The sequence below is a fragment of the Dermacentor albipictus genome, chromosome 1 (genome assembly GCF_038994185.2).
Source record: "Dermacentor albipictus isolate Rhodes 1998 colony chromosome 1, USDA_Dalb.pri_finalv2, whole genome shotgun sequence".
NCBI classification, from domain to species: Eukaryota; Metazoa; Arthropoda; class Arachnida; order Ixodida; family Ixodidae; genus Dermacentor; species Dermacentor albipictus.
In genome coordinates, this window is record NC_091821.1 from 30,840,352 (window position 1) to 30,857,526 (window position 17,175).

Here is a 17,175-nt window from a genome sequence, read left to right on the forward strand (position 1 = left end):
TAGTAAAGCCGATGAAAAAAGTTCAAGCGAAAACTTTTTCGGTGGGATGCTAGAGATTCAAGAGAGATATCAGATTTCATAGAAGTTATACTGGCAGTGCGGTTATAAGAGGAACAGATGAAACCAGTAGAGCGATTCTGCACTATTTCAAGTGAAGCAACCAAATCGTTAGTACTTGGATCCCAGACTGTAGTGGCGTATTGTAATTTAGATCGAATGAGTGGTTTATATAACAAGAGCTTTAAAGATTAAGGGGATGCTGAAAAGTTACGGCTTTAGTAACCTAACATGAGATTAGCGTTGTTAATTATCTTCTCAATATGCAAAGACCAGCTTAGATTAGATGTGATATGAACGCCTAAATATTTATAGGATGAAACCATGGCTAAGGGGGAGTTGTTTAGGTAATATGGAAAAGGAGTACTAGATACACGACAGACACGCATCACTTTGCACTTGTTAATATTTGATTCCATTAGCCAAGTATTGCGCACCAGATATAGAATTTAGATCTGACTGAAGAATGTTAGCATCATTATCAGTAACTACTTCACGGAAAATTACGCAGTCGTCAGCGAAAAGATGAATGTTAGAAAAAGTTAAAGAAGGAAGGTCGTTAATGAAAATGAGAAAAATAAGGGGGCCTAATACGGATCCTTGTGGGACTCCAGATTAACCAGTACATTGGTTAGAGGAAAGTTCATTGGCTACAACAAATTGGGAATGATTCGCAAGGAAATCTTTGATCCATAAAAAAAAGACTACTATCAATATTAAGTTGACTAATTTATGAAAAAAGAAGTATGTGGGAGACCTTCTCGAACGCTTTAGAAAAATTAAAGTAAATACAGTAAGCTAACGAAGAACGATCAAGAATGCGGTGTAGTTAGATTCAACAGAGGCGACAAGGTTCGAGTATATAATGTGTTCTAAGAGTTTGCGGCATGCGCTAGTAATGGAAATGGACCGATATTGACATGGTGAACTTTTATTGCCCGATTTGAAGATTGGAATCACCTTCCCAATCTTCTATTGGGTTGGAAGAGTTGATGTGTCATGTGATGGCTGAATATATTTTTGTTAGTATGATTGAGCTGTAGACACAAGTACTTTTCGGAAATTTTCAATCAATAGAATCATAACTAGGGGAGGAACGGTGCACTAAGTTATTGATGAGTTTCGGAATTCCAGCCATGTCAACAATAATGGGAGGCATGACTGGGTAACTGTAATGAAGAATGTCTGGAAGATTAGTATTTGTAACTACGAAGAAATTTCTCGAGAAGGAATACCCACGTCGGGCCTGATGTGTGGAAGTCATGCCTGTTCTTGTCTATTGAAGCCCCTTGGCATATAACGATTGGAAAGACGCTCTCTGAAGGCCGCACAGCAGTTGCAGCGCGGCTTGAGCTTGGAGCTGCGGGACATTCTCCGTCCGCGGGGAAGCGCCGCCTGAGTGTTACGTGCCACGAAGGCTCTACTGGTGTTCCTGATATCTGCAGTTAGACTTTCCCAATAGCTTGAGGGTGTGCGTGTGTGTACGTAGGTGCATTCTCATAAAATTCCTGGAGTAGCAGGTCCACTCATCAACCAGGCTATCATGCTGCCATTAAAGTAAGCGTCTTCCTCTCTTTCTCGCTGTCTGCCTAGAGTCCACTATAAGGCTTGTTCATTGTGAACATGGCTTTATTGCGCAAAGGGATAATATCGAAATTAATGCTTTACGTTTGCCATTGGTCCACCTCCTTTTCACCAACGCTTTGTCGTTTGCCCAACGACCACGTGGTGTTTCGTCAAACACTTGATCGCAACACGATTGTGACTGTCGGTGCCATTTCATCTTCATAAGGGCGGGACCATAAGCTGACGTCCGACCTGTTTACTTTCTTGCACGCTACCCCAGAAGTGCAAGCTGTACGATAAGCAAGAAAGCCACGCGACGCCTTCGATGTGGCACCGGACTAGACTCGAAATTACCGCAATCATTGATACATTTCAGGCATAGCCATGCACCCGTTTCTTCTTGCGCCGTTACCATTGTCTTCTTCCTTCTGTTTCACCCGCCGTGGTTTCTCAGTGGCTATGGTGTTAGGCTACTGAGCACGAGGTCGCGGGATCGAATTTCGGCCATGGCGGCCGCATTTCTATGGGGGCCAAATGCGAAAACACCCGTGTACTTAGATTTAGGTGTACGTTAAAGAACCCCAAGTAGTCGAAATTTCCGGAGTCCCCCACTACGGCGTGCCTCGTAATCAGAAAGTGGTTTTGGCGCGGAAAAACCCCGTAATTCTTTTTCCTTGTGTTTCTCTTCTTTTTTCACTTTTCCTTCGCGAAGTGTATCTACTTAGATTGCGCTAGTCCACCATGGGTGTATTACTTTAGTTTTGATAAAAATCCTTCTTCTTTTCTCTCTGATCTTTCTCCCAGCTCAGCATATCCTATGAACAAGAAAGCTATGGTTTACGCTGTGATTTGCTACTCTTCTTCTTTCTTTCTTTATTTTTATTTCGCGCACAAATGATGCCCGCGCACTTTTGCTTTGTCCAAAGCCACGTATGCTCGATCTTTCTTGCCGCTTACTCGAAACCTTGAAAAACAGCAGCACTTGGCCCGGCAAACTTCATACGGGACGCGCAATCGATTTTATGTCCGCAACGTCTGAGCAGTTCGACGAAGAGCGATCCCAATAAAGCGCGCATGGATGGTAACCCTATATGGACAGAGCATACAGGGGCCGTGCTCTCGCTCTCTTATAATGTCTGGCTTAAACAAAACAGGATGAAGAAAGTGTCACTGCTCTCTCTCTCTCTCTCTCTCTCTCTCTCTCATAAGGTAACGGGATTTCTTATTTTTCGTTTCATTTGTTTCCTCTTGATTTGTCTGTTCTTTGGTGCCTAAAAAAATAACCAGCCTTGAAGTGCAGGTTGAGTTTTTAACTCTATTAGAAAATTAAAGAACGAAAAGAATGGGGGCGGTGAGGGTGTGTGACGACGTTCACGGATAGCAGCTATGGTGCCGGAATCTACTTGAGCAGATGAGCTCTGCTGCCTGCGGAACAAATATGGCTCGCCACCAACTTCCACTCTGCCGTTTGTCCCAGCTGACGTTAGCGAAGCTGTTCATCGAAAAAAAAAAACATTACAACAACACGGTGCAAGATACAATTATAAAACCTGCAGTGTTTGGTCGTCATAGGTCTGGCGAGCGAACACCGTAGGTCTTGAAGTCGTATCTTGCACCGTGTTTCTTAAATATCTTTTTTCTTTTCTTTGAAGAGCTTGTCTAATGTTATGTGGGACACCTATATACGTGGCGCACTAATTCTCTGCCAACGTGTGGTGCTTGTCTTTCATCCCTGTCTCTCTCCCTTTCTGGCCGCAATCAATAAAGATAAAGGCTGCCTGTCTTTGTCGCGTGAGCGGCACTCCTCCCCCGTATGGTCCCATTTTAAAGCGATCACAAGGAGACGCTGTCCGACCACGTGTTTAAGGCGATTCAAAGCAGCTATAGGCTTGCCTTTTTTAATCTTATATATGTATATAGACGGCGAGCAGAAAACGAAAGTAAAGGGCAGGCGGCAGATTCCACACGCGTGGACCCACAAAGCGTGGTCGTGCACGCGCCGCAGCTGCTGACTTCGCTCGGCGCCGCGTATCCCATTGTCCCGAGGATGGCTTGACCATGCGCTGCTCGTGTATATGGCGAGTGAACTTCATTTTCCGAGCCCCGTGCCTGTTCAGAATTAAAGAACGCACAGCAAGCAAGCGAGCGTCGAATCCCGCTCACTTCTCCCCGGTGTGAGCAGTGTAGGGAGCGGGGGAGGGGGAGTGCACTGCGCGCTTTGTTCGCCGGCCAGCGGACAACCCCGCTGGGACCTGGTGGCTCCGCTTTGTGCTGTACACATACTCGGAGTAAAGTTGGCAGGCCTGCATGCTCCATCGTTGGGAGCGGTGGTCTCATGGGTACCAGGGTAAGTATCGTCATTGCCAAATGGCAGCTGTTGTCCCTGCATGCCTCATAAGCGATGGACATAGAGAAAAGACGGGGATTACCGCGCACGCGAGCCATATGCTTTAATGATTAAATTCGTTGCCACAGGCGTTGACGTATGGTGCTCCCTGCCTTGCGCGCAAACTTCGGCCGTTATATGAGGCCATTCATTATAGATCATTTCGTAAAACGCGTGTTGTACGTTATGTGCAAAAAAAAAAGAAGAGAAAAAAACATCGCCTCTTTCTCTCGGTGGAAGCGAACGCTCTTGAGCTCCGTCGGTTTCACTGCCCCCGTGCAGCGGATTGTGGAAGCACGGGACGCTCTTGCACAAATTTCATTCTAAGGTGTCAGACGCAGGCGAAACGCAATGTCAAAAGTGTCACCGTGTCTTGCGTTCCGGACGTGGCAGGAAATTGACATAGGGCAAACGATCTGTCAGTTTAGCGAGATTTTACGCATATCTGTTTAGTGCCCCTATAGACAAAACGGCCTCGGCCCCAATTAGCCCCGTGCGTGCAGTCCCAATGCCACTAATTTTTAAAAGGAGCTATCGGGAGGTACGAGTTAACAAACGAGACTTGCCATATCTCGTAGCCTTCCGACGAGTCGGACTTGTTTGTTATACTGCATGCCACGCAAGTCGGTAGAACACGTACAGAAGGCACGTTTGTCTTCTAAACTTAGTAATATCGCCTGTCTTTAGATTGGCTTATACCGTACGGCACGCTAGCTCGCGCCGACATTTTTTTTTTCTGTTCTCACGTGAACCTTTCTCGAAGTAGATTAAGTTTCCTTGAAACGGAATTGTGCCAAAACAAGATTTGCGCCTTCGTTATATCCCCGAGCTTAATGTGTAGCTTCCATTCACTTGGAAAACCTCCCGTAACAAACGAGAGTATACTTCTACTTCAAAGGACCTATCCGGTCGATGAAACGATTTCTCCTCCCTAAGGGCATCGGACGTTATAAGCCCTCCGCAAACATTAGCTAATGAGCGTGTCCTGTAATCCAATCTCATTGCACAGCTGAAGCCGCAAACAAACCTTCCAGATGTTTTTTTTTTTTCGTTCAACAAAGGCTGACGGCAAAAAGAAGTTATTAAACGAATCGAAGCCACAGCACCCGGACGTAGTCCCGTGCTTCTTTAGAGAAATGGTAGGCCAATGGAATCATCGCTTGACGTCGTTCTCTAAGCTACTTTCTGAGCAGCCTAGATTCATGATAAAACCACCACACATATAAAACAGTCTGTGAACATCTGTGCAGTACACTGTGTCACAGTGCTGGTCCCTCTATTTTTTTCTCTTCTTTTAAGACATTCATGAAAACCGAAGAAGAAGAAGAAGAAGAAGAAGAAGAAGAAGTAGAAGAAGAAGAAGAAGAAGAAGAAGAAGAAGAAGAAGAAGAAACTTTAGTAAAGAATAGTCCGCCAGTTCTTGATGTGGTGGCCTCAGGTGACGGCTCGAAGTTCTTGGACTCGAGCGGCATCTTCGGCTTGCCGGACTGCCCAGAGCTGGTCTGCCAGCTCTGAACTTCTGATAGGCGCCTCCCAGCGGCGGCGACGCCTACGGAGAAGGTCCCGAAGAGAGCATACAAGTTTGAATGCGTATTGTCTTCACAAATACAGACGACTCGTACAGTGGTAGTAACCGTTAATAGTCTTCAATAGTTAATGATGCGAAGGCGCTTGATGATGATCAGGCAGACCCGACTCTCACAGGACATGCCCGCCATTCGTCTATTACACCAATGATTGCCCTATACGGTTTCTCACATTTTCTCACATCTGCCCACATTAGTTAGTGGCTATTCATGATTTTATGTAGGCATACACTCAGTATGTAATAATTGACCATATTTTCTCTTCAATGGCCAAAGTGCCATTTTGGGCGCGGAATCCGGCGAATGTTGCCCGTGGCGCGCCCTGCTAAATGCACCCTTGTTGGGTCGGCGAGGGGATGGGCTGACGTCATATGCGCGCGGTGAGGAGAAAATGGCGACAGGGCAGCCGGAAGGGATCTTTGCGATGGAGGCGAGTGTCGAGTAACCTTGTGATGGCATGGAAATTAAATATTGCAAAAAGTTTAAGAATGGGATGGGAGATTCCATTAATAGCTATAAGAACAGCAAGAGGAAAAGATAGAGAAGCGCACTATTTCCAGTGGATTCCGTCAACTCAGGAAGTGACGAGTTGTCGCAGAGGTGGCCGAAGCACATATACTATAACTATAGGGGATAGTCGTCACTTGCACATTTGTCCAGTGTGCGCATGCGGTTATTAGGCTTAAGGCTCACTCACACTAGGGCGACCCGACACCGATTTCGGTCTGCCGACTGTTGGTGACAGCATTGTACCGACATCGAGCTGTACCGAAGCCGAACTCTCTGTCGACCGTCGTCAGACTGTCGGCGTCGATACAGTGGGACAAAGGCGCCGACACGAAGGAAAAAACGCTGTCTCCGACAGCCGGCAGACCGAAATCGCTTTCGGGTCGGCCTAGTGTGAGAGAACGTTTAGCGATGCCGCGGCCAAAATGTAGCCGAGAACGAGCGTCGATCAACAAAAGAGGGCATATAGGCCTACCAGTGCCGAGGGGCTAATATGAGCCCCGAGAAGAGATAAACAGCCTTGCCGAAGAAAAGGCAGAGCAGAAAAATTGGAGCCGGGTCCTCTTGGAGAAGGGGTATGTACATGTAGCAAAACATCATAGGAAATTATGCAATAACGTGTCAAATAATTCTAACTTTTGTTAAACTATAATGCATTACAAAAAAAGTCTCATAAGTTTACATTTGCGAAGCAGCAGTTGAACAAGCAAGATGGCTCTTCGATGTTGCAAATATCACTTATCGCGAAGGTGGGCATAAATCTCCCAACAACGTATCGTTTCTCGTTGTCCTTGAGTTTCTTTGGGCTGTTTCACATGGCGCGATTTTCAGTCAGTGACACAGCGAATTCCGTCGCCCAGCGACCGCCGTGACGTCGTGAGCTCTCCGCGACTCGATTCCAACAAGTTGGTCGCGCCGTCGCCGAGTCGCGGCGATGTGGGAGGGGCATTGTGTGTGAAGAAACAAAGCGCCTTCAGAATAGGCGCTTTCCTGTTTTGCGGCGCGTTGGTAGCTCTGTGGAGCAATGTCGCGCGCCAGTTTTAGTTATGTTTTAATAGGGCGTACCCACCAGCGCTTTCGGCGTCATAAACATTTTCTTTTCTTCCGCTTACACAATTCGTTTAAAAGTAGAAGCTGCACGCTATATCCAGGTCGGGAGAAGGAAGCCGCTTCAACATAAGGCACGTACCCATTTGATCGCCACCGTCATCAACCTCTTCATCACTACAAATTGCGTCAGTGGCTTATACATGCACACTCAATGGTAACTTGTCCTTCTGCAAAAGCTAATACTCATCCAGGAAAAAGAGTTTGGCTTCCATAGTAACACCGAAACTATAGTGTAGTAAATGGAACCACCCCGCTGACGCCGCACAAGCCGCACGCTCATACTTGCGGTGTTGTGTAGCGCCTTACTCACCGTATCTACAAGCTGTCGTAAAGTTTTGACGCTTTTAAACGTTAAAATATCGTGTACCTATTCTGTTATCGAATAATAATAGGAAAATTTGAATATTTGACTAGTTTCCATGTTGTTCTTATTTAACAATGCAGGCATGGATACTTCGTGAGCAGGGGGAAACCGTGCATCGCTGCGACATAAATCGCGCTGCCGCAAACGCATGTGAACGCTGTCAGCGAAAATCGTTCTGCGACGTGCGCGGAAGAATAATTTTTTCCACCCCAATCGCGCCATGTGAAACAGCCTTTCGACCCTTGCCACGCTACGCCATAGCGAGCCGCCGCTAATTACGCTCGCTACCCTCCATGACTTTATCTCATATTGTGTTGTTTCTGCATTAATAAACTCCCCTCCTATCTTGCGTGGTCGATTTTTCTCCTCATAGTTTTTTTTCTATAAGCGCTTGTTCAATTGTCTTGGGATCAAGCCTGCATTCGAAGTGCGTTCTTGGCTTTTCTTTTTTCTTTTTTTGACCTTCCAGCCATCAGAGGAACTCTGTCCGCACTCGTCAGGTGGCAACCTCCTAAACGCCTTAGCTTTATGCTGCAATTAAATGAACGAATTTTTCTTTTATTTTGCTTCCGTGAAACATTCTACTCTGCTGCGCATTTCCGTGACACTTACTTATTTCATTATTATTATTTTTTACAAGCTCCTAGAACCTCTACGTATTCATGAATTCAACGCCGGAGCGAAATCTGAAAGTCTACTGGCGAAGATGGCTGAGCGATTGGCTCGGAAGGTCTGTGGGTCCCTGTATCATCCACAGGCAAGAATAACATTTTCTCCATCAGCAAGATTTTCCTTTAGAGGATGCAAAAAAAAAATTGGCATGGGGCCCTATAATAAACGTATTTAGAATAGCGTTTGCAAGCCAACGTAAATTAATTACGTACATAAAGAAATAACGTCGTATATTATTGGCTCTGTGTGGTTTGTGGACTGTCGTATAGGAGCTATAACGCTCGAGTAGTCGCCACTCCCATTCGCGTTCTAGCTCATACATGAGCGCGATAGTACGCATAACCATTGCGTACGCTATAAAATACCGGATCCAGAATGTGCATGCGCGTAACCTTGCAAAGAGATTGCAAAGAGAGTTTTAGTTTGGCGTTTTTACGCTCCGCTCAGCAGCTCAGCGGAACGGAAGCGCGAATGCGCATGCGCCCTCCGCTTAGCCACAAGCGGGCTAGCGGAGCGGCAAACGGAAAAGCGGAAAAGCGGAAAAGAAACCTGCCATGAGTAACTACTTAAGGGGAAAAAACGAAATCAGGAAAGAAACAATTTAAGATAACTCAAAGGGAAGCTCATTACTTTTCGAAGCGAGATCGGGATGCCTTAGAACACGCACCTATAAAGCGAGATATAAAACGGAAGAAGAAGCATGTGCTTGCTACGGTAAAGCTAGGATAATGATGGAGCATGTTTTATTAGAATGTGAAGACATCTACCTGCAGCGGTCGATTTAGACACCACTGGCCTCCTTGAAGCACTTGGGTTCAGCGAGAGCAGTGTAAAAGTAAACATGTCCGCAATAGGCATTAGTAAGAGGCGATTGGAGGATTGGTGGAAGAAAATTAGGGAAACGGCAAAAAACGGAGACGTACAAAATCACAGTTCGAAATAGGGGATCAGAAATATTGGGTGGGGCAGTTTATAGTGTTTTTTTTTCTTTTTTTTATTGTTTAACCTAGGTAGGATATTAGGCAGTATAATAGCAAGAGCTTGGTGGCACAACCCACCGCCCCGTTCCAAAGGGGAACGCTCATAACATGCATCTATCCATCCGCTTACAAGCTGCCTGAGCAGAGCACGGAGCGTCGCTGCAGTGTTTTGCCAGCAGGGGTGGTGGTGGGGGGGGAAGTGTGGGTCAATGCGCGTGTCCTCTCTCGCGCGTGTATCGAGGCGCCTCGCTTGCTTCGCTCCCACCAAGATGGCTGCCTCTAGTGACATCTTCTCGACCATGCCGTGCACTTCAATCACGCCTTTATGTTCGTCTGTGCAGCGCAAGCCACAAAAGCGATTTCGCAAAGGCGAAGATTTATGTTTGCTACAAGAAGTTGCAAGTGCTGATCCATTTGAATACCCCGTAGCGTGGAGAATGTGATGCGTGCCGTGCAGCGCGTTGGCTAGCGTTGGCGTCACAAAGGATTGGATTGGATGCGGAAAGCAAGCTCGTTGGCTGGAGTGTACTAGATTTGGAAGAGTGGGTCCAACGCACTCAGGCATTTTTTATTGAAAATCCAGATGGCGCCACTGTCGCCTTCTCAACGCCATGGCCGCGCGCGCCAGAGGCGCCGGCCGACAGCGTCGCAGCGTGCCGAACAGAAGCACGGCCGCGCTCGGACACAGCGTTGCAATTGCGTTCGAGCATGACCGCAGTCTGACGGATCACGTTTGTTGCTTTCCTTTCTTAAAACCTATTTTGCGTGCTTTCACCGTGTCGTGAGGGAACGAAATTCAGAGCTCATATTGCGAAGAAATGGGGTTCATGTACACGAATGGGATGATGTACAGGAATAAATGAACTGTGTGGCATAATTAGGGGCTAAATAATAATTGGTAATCCGTCGTTTTCTGCCTTTCTCAAGGCCATATATTGAATGCTAAGAAAATTTACCCAATGCTCTAATAACGGCAGCGGCTTCACATTAGGGAGTTGTGGGCCGAATTATTCTTTACGTGCCACGCATTTCTTTTGTAAGTTAATTGTGTGTTTTGAAAATATTTACGGAATATCTGTTCCACCCCCACCCCTCTATTTTTGCGCGTGATACGCCTGGGATGTAGTTGGTTTTCCAGGTCCTCTGGGGGAATAAAGTAAAATACATTGTTTATATTTGCTTGAATTTGGAAACATGTTATCGGCTGTCTATGTCTTCGAGATCGTGCAGGTTTCCATTGTCACATGCCTTCAGTGTCAATGACAGTTCAACTGCGAGCGGGGGCGTTCACTTTGATGACCGCCTTTCATCTGTGCATGTGAGCCCGTTCTCTTTTGCGTGGGCAGTTCGCGTGTGGGCTGCTCGTAGAGATACTCCGGAAGGTACGGAAAAAGAATGTGGGTACCGCATCAGACCGAAGCGCAGGCTTTCCACACTGTGTAGATACTTCTTGACGTTCAATGATATGCACATAATGCCTCTGTGTGTGCTTTGCATCAAACTGAAGCTCACAGATGGAGTCGGTGACTTCTAAAGGACCGATCGGTGCGGTGAAGATTGAGCTCCCGCACCCGGCGCCTTCATTTATCTTTAGGGACTCAGAAGAGCGAGAGCTTGGGCTGACCTTTCAATCTGCTGTACACGACTTTGCAACCCACTACACAACCGTGCAGCGGTTGTGTAGTGCAGCGGTGGCGTAGAGCTAGAACACCCGCTTCGCGTGCAAGAGGTCCGTGGTTCGAATCCCGGTGCCGGCAATTTTCCACCGGATTAAAAAAAAAAATCCGCGTGTTGATAAAATTGCATAAACAGGCCTGGAGTGTGGCCTGATCCCGGTGACCAGAACCGGTAACGCACTCCCTCACGAGAGCAGGATTGGCCACCCTGGTGCAGTACTTGGCCACAACCTCCTATATGAACAACACAATCAAACCCCGGCCCTCAGTCCCCAGCAGCTGCGAAGCAACTGACCACGGCGGCGGTCAGACCTGCGACGCTGCAGAGGGTGCTAAGAATCACTGACTCCGGACAGGCCGCCATTGGAATATGGACCTGGCAACGTTTAACGCTAGAACGTTATCTAGTGAGGCGAGTCTAGCAGTGCTATTGGAGGAATTAGAGGGCAGTAAATGGGATATAATAGGGCTCAGCGAAGTTAGGAGGCCAAAAGAAGCATATACAGTGCTAAAAAGCGGGCACGTCCTGTGCTACCGGGGCTTAGCAGAGAGAAGGGAACTAGGCGTCGGATTCCTGATTAATAAGAATATAGCTGGTAACATACAGGAATTCTATAGCATTAACGAGAGGGTGGCAGGTCTTGTTGTGAAACTTAATAAGAGGTACAAAATGAAGATTGTACAGGTCTACGCCCCTACATCCAGTCATGATGACCAGGAAGTTGAAAGCTTCTATGAGGACGTGGAATCGGCGATGGGTAGAGTGAAAACTAAATACACTATACTAATGGGTGACTTTAATGCCAAGGTAGGCAAAAAGCAGGCTGGAGACAAGGCAGTGGGGGAGTATGGCATAGGCACTAGGAATATCAGGGGGGAGTTATTGGTAGAGTTTGCGGAACAGAATAATATGAGGATAATGAATACCTTCTTCCGCAAACGGGATAGCCGAAAGTGGACGTGGAGGGGCCCGAACGGCGAGACTAGAAATGAAATAGACTTCATACTCTGCGCTAACCCTGGCATCATAAAAGATGTGGACGTGCTCGGCAAGGTACGCTGCAGTGACCACAGGATGGTAAGAACTCGAATTAGCCTAGACCTGAGAAGGGAACGGAAGAAACTGGTACATAAGAAGCCGATCAATGAGTTAGCGGTTAGGGAGAAAATAGAGCAATTCCAGATGAAGCTACAGAACAGGTATTCGGCTTTAACTCAGGAAGAGGACCTTAGTGTTGAAGCAATGAACGACAATCTTGTGGACATCATTAAGGAGTGTGCAATGGAAGTCGGTGGTAACTCCGTTAGGCAGGATACCAGTAAACTATCGCAGGAGACGAAAGATCTGATCAAGAAACGCCAATGTATGAAAGCCTCTAACCCTACAGCTAGAATAGAACTGGCAGAACTTTCGAAGTTAATCAACAAGTGTAAGACAGCTGACATAAGGAAGTATAATATGGATAGAATTGAACATGCTCTCAGGAACGGAGGAAGCCTAAAAGCAGTGAAGAAGAAACTAGGAATTGGCAAGAATCAGATGTATGCGTTAAGAGACAATGCCGGCAATATCATTACTAATATGGATGAGATAGTACAAGTGGCTGAGGAGTTCTATAGAGATTTGTACAGTACCAGTGCCACCCACGACGATAATGGAAGAGAAAATAGTCTAGAGGAATTCGAAATCCCACAGGTAACGCCGGAAGAAGTAAAGAAAGCCTTGGGAGATATGCAAAGGGGGAAGGCAGCTGGGGAGGATTAGGTAACAGCAGATTTGTTGAAGAATGGTGGGCAGATTGTTCTAGAGAAACTGGCCACCCTGTATACGCAATGCCTCATTACGTCGAGCGTACCGGAATCTTGGAAAAATGCTAACATAATCCTAATTCATAAGAAAGGGGACGCCAAAGACTTGAAAAATTATAGACCAATCAGCTTACTGTCCGTTGCCTACAAACTATTTACTAAGGTAATCGCAAATAGAATCAGGAACACCTTAGACTTCTGTCAAGCAAAGGACCAGGCAGGATTCCGTAAAGGCTACTCAACAATAGATCATATTCACACTATCAATCAGGTGATAGAGAAATGTGCGGAATATAACCAACCATTATATATAGCTTTCATTGATTACGAGAAAGCATTTGATTCTGTCGAAACCTCAGCAGTCATGGAGGCATTACGGAATCAGGGTGTAGACGAGCCATATGTAAAAATACTGAAAAATATCTATAGCGGCTCCACAGCCACCATAGTCCTCCATAAAGAAAGCAACAAAATCCCAATAAAGAAAGGCGTCAGGCAGGGAGATACGATCTCTCCAATGCTATTCACAGCGTGTTTACAGGAGGTATTCAGAGACCTGGATTGGGAAGAAATGGGGATAAAAGTTAATGGAGAATACCTTAGTAACTTGCGATTCGCTGATGATATTGCCTTGCTTAGTAACTCAGGAGACCAATTGCAATGCATGCTCACTGACCTGGAGAGGCAAAGCAGAAGGGTGGGTCTGAAAATTAATCTGCAGAAAACTAAATTAATGTTTAACAGTCTCGGAAGAGAACAGCAGTTCACAATAGGCAGTGAGGCACTGGAAGTCGTAAGGGAATACATCTACTTAGGGCAGGTAGTGACTGCGTATCCGGATCATGAGACAGAAATAATCAGAAGAATAAGAATGGGCTGGGGTGCGTTTGGCAGGCATTCTCAGATCATGAACAGCAGGTTGCCATTATCCCTCAAGAGAAAAGTGTATAATAGCTGTGTCTTACCAGTACTCACCTACGGGGCAGAAACCTGGAGGCTTACGAAAAGGGTTCTACTCAAATTGAGGACGACGCAACGAGCTATGGAAAGAAGAATGATAGGTGTAACGTTAAGGGATAAGAAAAGAGCAGATTGGGTCAGGGAACAAACGCGAGTTAATGACATCTTAGTTGAAATCAAGAAAAAGAAATGGGCATGGGCAGGACATGTAATGAGGAGGGAAGATAACCGATGGTCATTAAGGGTTACGGACTGGATTCCAAGGGAAGGGAAGCGTACCAGGGGACGGCAGAAAGTTAGGTGGGCGGATGAGATTAACTCTTTCGTTACCACGCCTATTCAAATCGATCACCGGTGATCGATGCTTTAAACGGCCGATTTCGACATGTTGGAATCGTTTCTCGTGCAGCTAGCGCCATCCAGTGGTTAGTCTAGGCAGTGCACTTGTAGAACCAGTTTAAATTTTCCCGATCTGGCGACGTTCTGATTTTTGATGCGCCTTTTTGAGAACTAATGTGCGCGTGTTGTTGCAAAAGGGGGCGTGGCGGCCGCGCTTGAGAAAAAATACTGCCACTCGTGGTAATTCAGCATTAGCGTCAAATTTTTGTGATCAAAAGGCTCCCAGCAAGTCAAATATTGAATCATATTGTCGGCTTTGTTATCTGGCGGCGTTGAGTGGGGATAATTACCCGAAAATGACGCCAGCTATTCACTAGTGAGCTTTGACTTGGAGTCCGGGTGGTTTTATTCCACGAAAACGCATTCCTGAAGGTCCGCCGCATGTCCAACATGTATACCTAGCCTTTACAGCCAGTTTGCAGCAGTTTTGGTTTCGCTTCTCTTGTTAAATCCGCCAGAGGGCCGCATCCGGTGTTACTATCGCAACAACGCCAGTCGCTCCGGTCTCTGCCATGGCGTCGTCGTCGGACGCAACTGCGCCGCGCGGAAAGCGTTCTGCTCGAAAGTATTCTTCACCCGCACCTGATTTTAGTGACGAGGATTCGAGCTTCGAGTCCGAAGATGACAGTACTTCTGCTTCAAGCTCTGACGGCGACGATGTTTCGAGTCAGCCCGGGACATCCGCAGCTGCTCACCGGTGAGTTACCTTTACGGCCTTGAGCAGTCACCGGCGTCGCGCGCGCTTATCTGCCGACCTTTGTGCACAAGCTTAGAGCTATTCTTGCTATCTGCAGGGTCCGTACGTCGCTAGGCCAGGATGTGCTGCCACCGGCTGTGAAGAAACTTCAGTTCACGCCAACAAGGCCGCCCGGAGCACATCTCGGCCCAGCACTTCGGAGCAGCGCAAGACGCTTTACAACGGCGCGCGATTTTTTCCTCCTGTTCTTCACCGCAGAAGTAATAAATACTATCTGCAAGAACACGAATAAATATGCTTGGATGCATATTTTGGAGCTTCCAAGCTATGCTGAAAGAGATGGGTCGTGGAAGGAAGTGACTCCCGACGAACTAGTGAAGTTCATTGGACTGCTCATTTATATGGGCATTGTGAACGTGCCACGCATCCACCTTTACTGGAATACCAGTAGGCTTTTTTCAGGGCTTCTTCCTCGGAACGTTATGCCAAGGAGACGGTTTTCTGCACTTCTGCGCTTCCTAAGTGTCACTGATCCGGAGGCGACTACTGTAGCTACGCACGGCAGGCTGCACCGCGTATTGTGGCTTCTGCAACACGTGAACACTACATCAGCAGAACTTTTTCAACCTGCGCGGAACCTCTCTGTGGATGAAAGAATGGTCAAATCGAAAGGAAGATCGGGTATTCGGCAATACATGCGGGACAAAATTGTAAAGTGGGGATATAAATTGTGGGTGCTTGCTGATTCGCAGACTGGCTATTCCGTTCAATTTTATGTGTACGCAGGCAAACGGGAAACAGCTAGTGCAAGTGGACTAGCATTTGATGTGGTGACACAACTGTGCGATAAATACCTCAATCAAGGATATGTTATCTACATGGACAACTTTTACACATCTGCGTCTCTCTTTGCTCACCTGCTAAATCGCAAAACCCTCGCTTGTGGCACGACACGTAAAGATCGTCGGTGCTTCCCATCTGAATTGAAGGACGTGTCATGGGAGAAAAAGGCAAAGAGAGGTGATGTTCGGTGGCTCCGACGGAACAACATCCTGTATTTGCAATGGAAGGACAGGAAGGTTGTTCACATGATGTCAACAGCGCACACTGCCAACAGGCATGTTACAGCCACAAGGAAAGAGAGAAGAGGCGGCGTGTGGACTATCATCCCAATCGAAAAGCCGGTGCTGATTGACGACTATAATTCCGGGATGCTTGGAGTTGATAAGTCCGATCAGCTGATTGCATCCTATAACGTTTTGATGAAGTGCGTGAGGTGGTGGAAGACGCTCTTCTTTCATTGTATTGACATGGCTGTTGTGAATAGCTTCATTCTTTTTCAAGAGCACCGCCAGCAACACCTCTCAACACCAGAATTGCAGAGGAGCGCCCACTTCGACCAACTTTCTTTTCGGATGGAGCTCACCCAACAGCTGCTCGAGCTTGATGATGAAGAGGTTCCCAGAGTACATCCTGTCCCAAAAGAAGTGCCGCACCATCCGCAAAAGATGCCGAAAAGGCGAAACTGCAGGATGTGCTATCAGGAACGCAAAATCGAACAAAAGACAAACGTTTTCTGCGAAAACTGCGAAGTGCACCTGTGCCTCACGAAAACGCGCAACTGCTTCACCGCATGGCACGAGCGCTGAAGCTGTTCCCGGTGTTTAGTTTTTTTTATGTAGCTGAAGAACGGCGCGGTACAGAGAATTAATTTTTTTAGACAGTATTCCTGAGTCATTGATCTTCAAAATGTATATTCTAAATTTTCTTTCTTAATAATGTGTATGTAGATATTGTGCCTTTTCTTTCTTGTTTTTATCAACTCGCCACAAAAATGGCACTTTTCTGAATTTTTTGTATGTTCCCTAATAAATTGTTTGCTTTGTAACTTATGTTTTTGGAAAGAGCATTTCATTATGTGCAATTTGGCATGCTGCAACGTGTTCTGGAATATTATTTGTACTGGCAAAAAAATTTCTTCCGAGACCTATGAAAAACGGCCATTTTCTCGCGGTAACGAATTAAGAAGTTTGCAGGGACGGCATGGCCACAATTAGTACATGACCGGGGCTGTTGGAGAAATATGGGAGAGGCCTTTGCCCTGCAGTGGGCGTAACCAGGCTGATGATGATGATGATGATGATGATGATGACACAACCGTAGTTCTTCCACCGAAGTGTGCTCATCCTCTCATCCTTCGAACACTGCCATGTCGCCGAGTTACCAGAGAAACTATAGACATATGCGATTACCGTCTGTGCGCGTGTACATCGTGTATACGGCATCGTTTGACGGAGGCGAGGAATTTCAATTCATCATCATCATCATCATCGTCAGCCTGGCTTCGCCCACTGCGGGGCAAAGGCCTCTCCCACACTTCTCCCACTACCCCGGTCATGTACTAAC

General features: G+C 46.6%; 2 protein-coding genes across 4 annotated transcripts in view; both read left to right on the forward strand.

Annotated features, from left to right (window-relative positions):
• Positions 1 to 17,175, forward strand: part of LOC135906061 (QRFP-like peptide receptor) — a 748,894-nt gene that overhangs the window by 404,074 nt on the left and 327,645 nt on the right. Inside the window, exon 1 of one of the 3 annotated variants that reach the window (XM_070539819.1) lies at positions 3,789 to 3,970. The exons of the other annotated variants lie outside the window; for them this stretch is intronic. Within the exon in view, the coding sequence (XP_070395920.1) occupies positions 3,959 to 3,970 (12 nt within the window). The 5' untranslated portion in view covers positions 3,789 to 3,958. Of the gene's footprint in view, positions 1 to 3,788; positions 3,971 to 17,175 lie in introns of those variants that run through there. 3 annotated transcript variants of the gene reach the window in all.
• On the forward strand, positions 14,024 to 16,424 carry LOC139054775 (piggyBac transposable element-derived protein 4-like). The gene is made up of 2 exons (XM_070532376.1): positions 14,024 to 14,769; positions 14,867 to 16,424. Exons 1-2 carry the CDS (start codon positions 14,585 to 14,587, stop codon positions 16,416 to 16,418), a joined length of 1,737 nt encoding a protein of 578 aa, XP_070388477.1. The 5' UTR covers positions 14,024 to 14,584; the 3' UTR covers positions 16,419 to 16,424.

Excerpts from the sequence above, each read along its gene's own strand:
- LOC139054775 (XM_070532376.1), top strand. The coding sequence starts at position 14,585 with ATGGCGTCGTCGTCGGACGCAACTGCGCCGCGCGGAAAGCGTTCTGCT. Across the intron at positions 14,770-14,866 it reads ACATCCGCAGCTGCTCACCG|GGTCCGTACGTCGCTAGGCC; the intron begins GTGAGTTACCTT and ends TGCTATCTGCAG.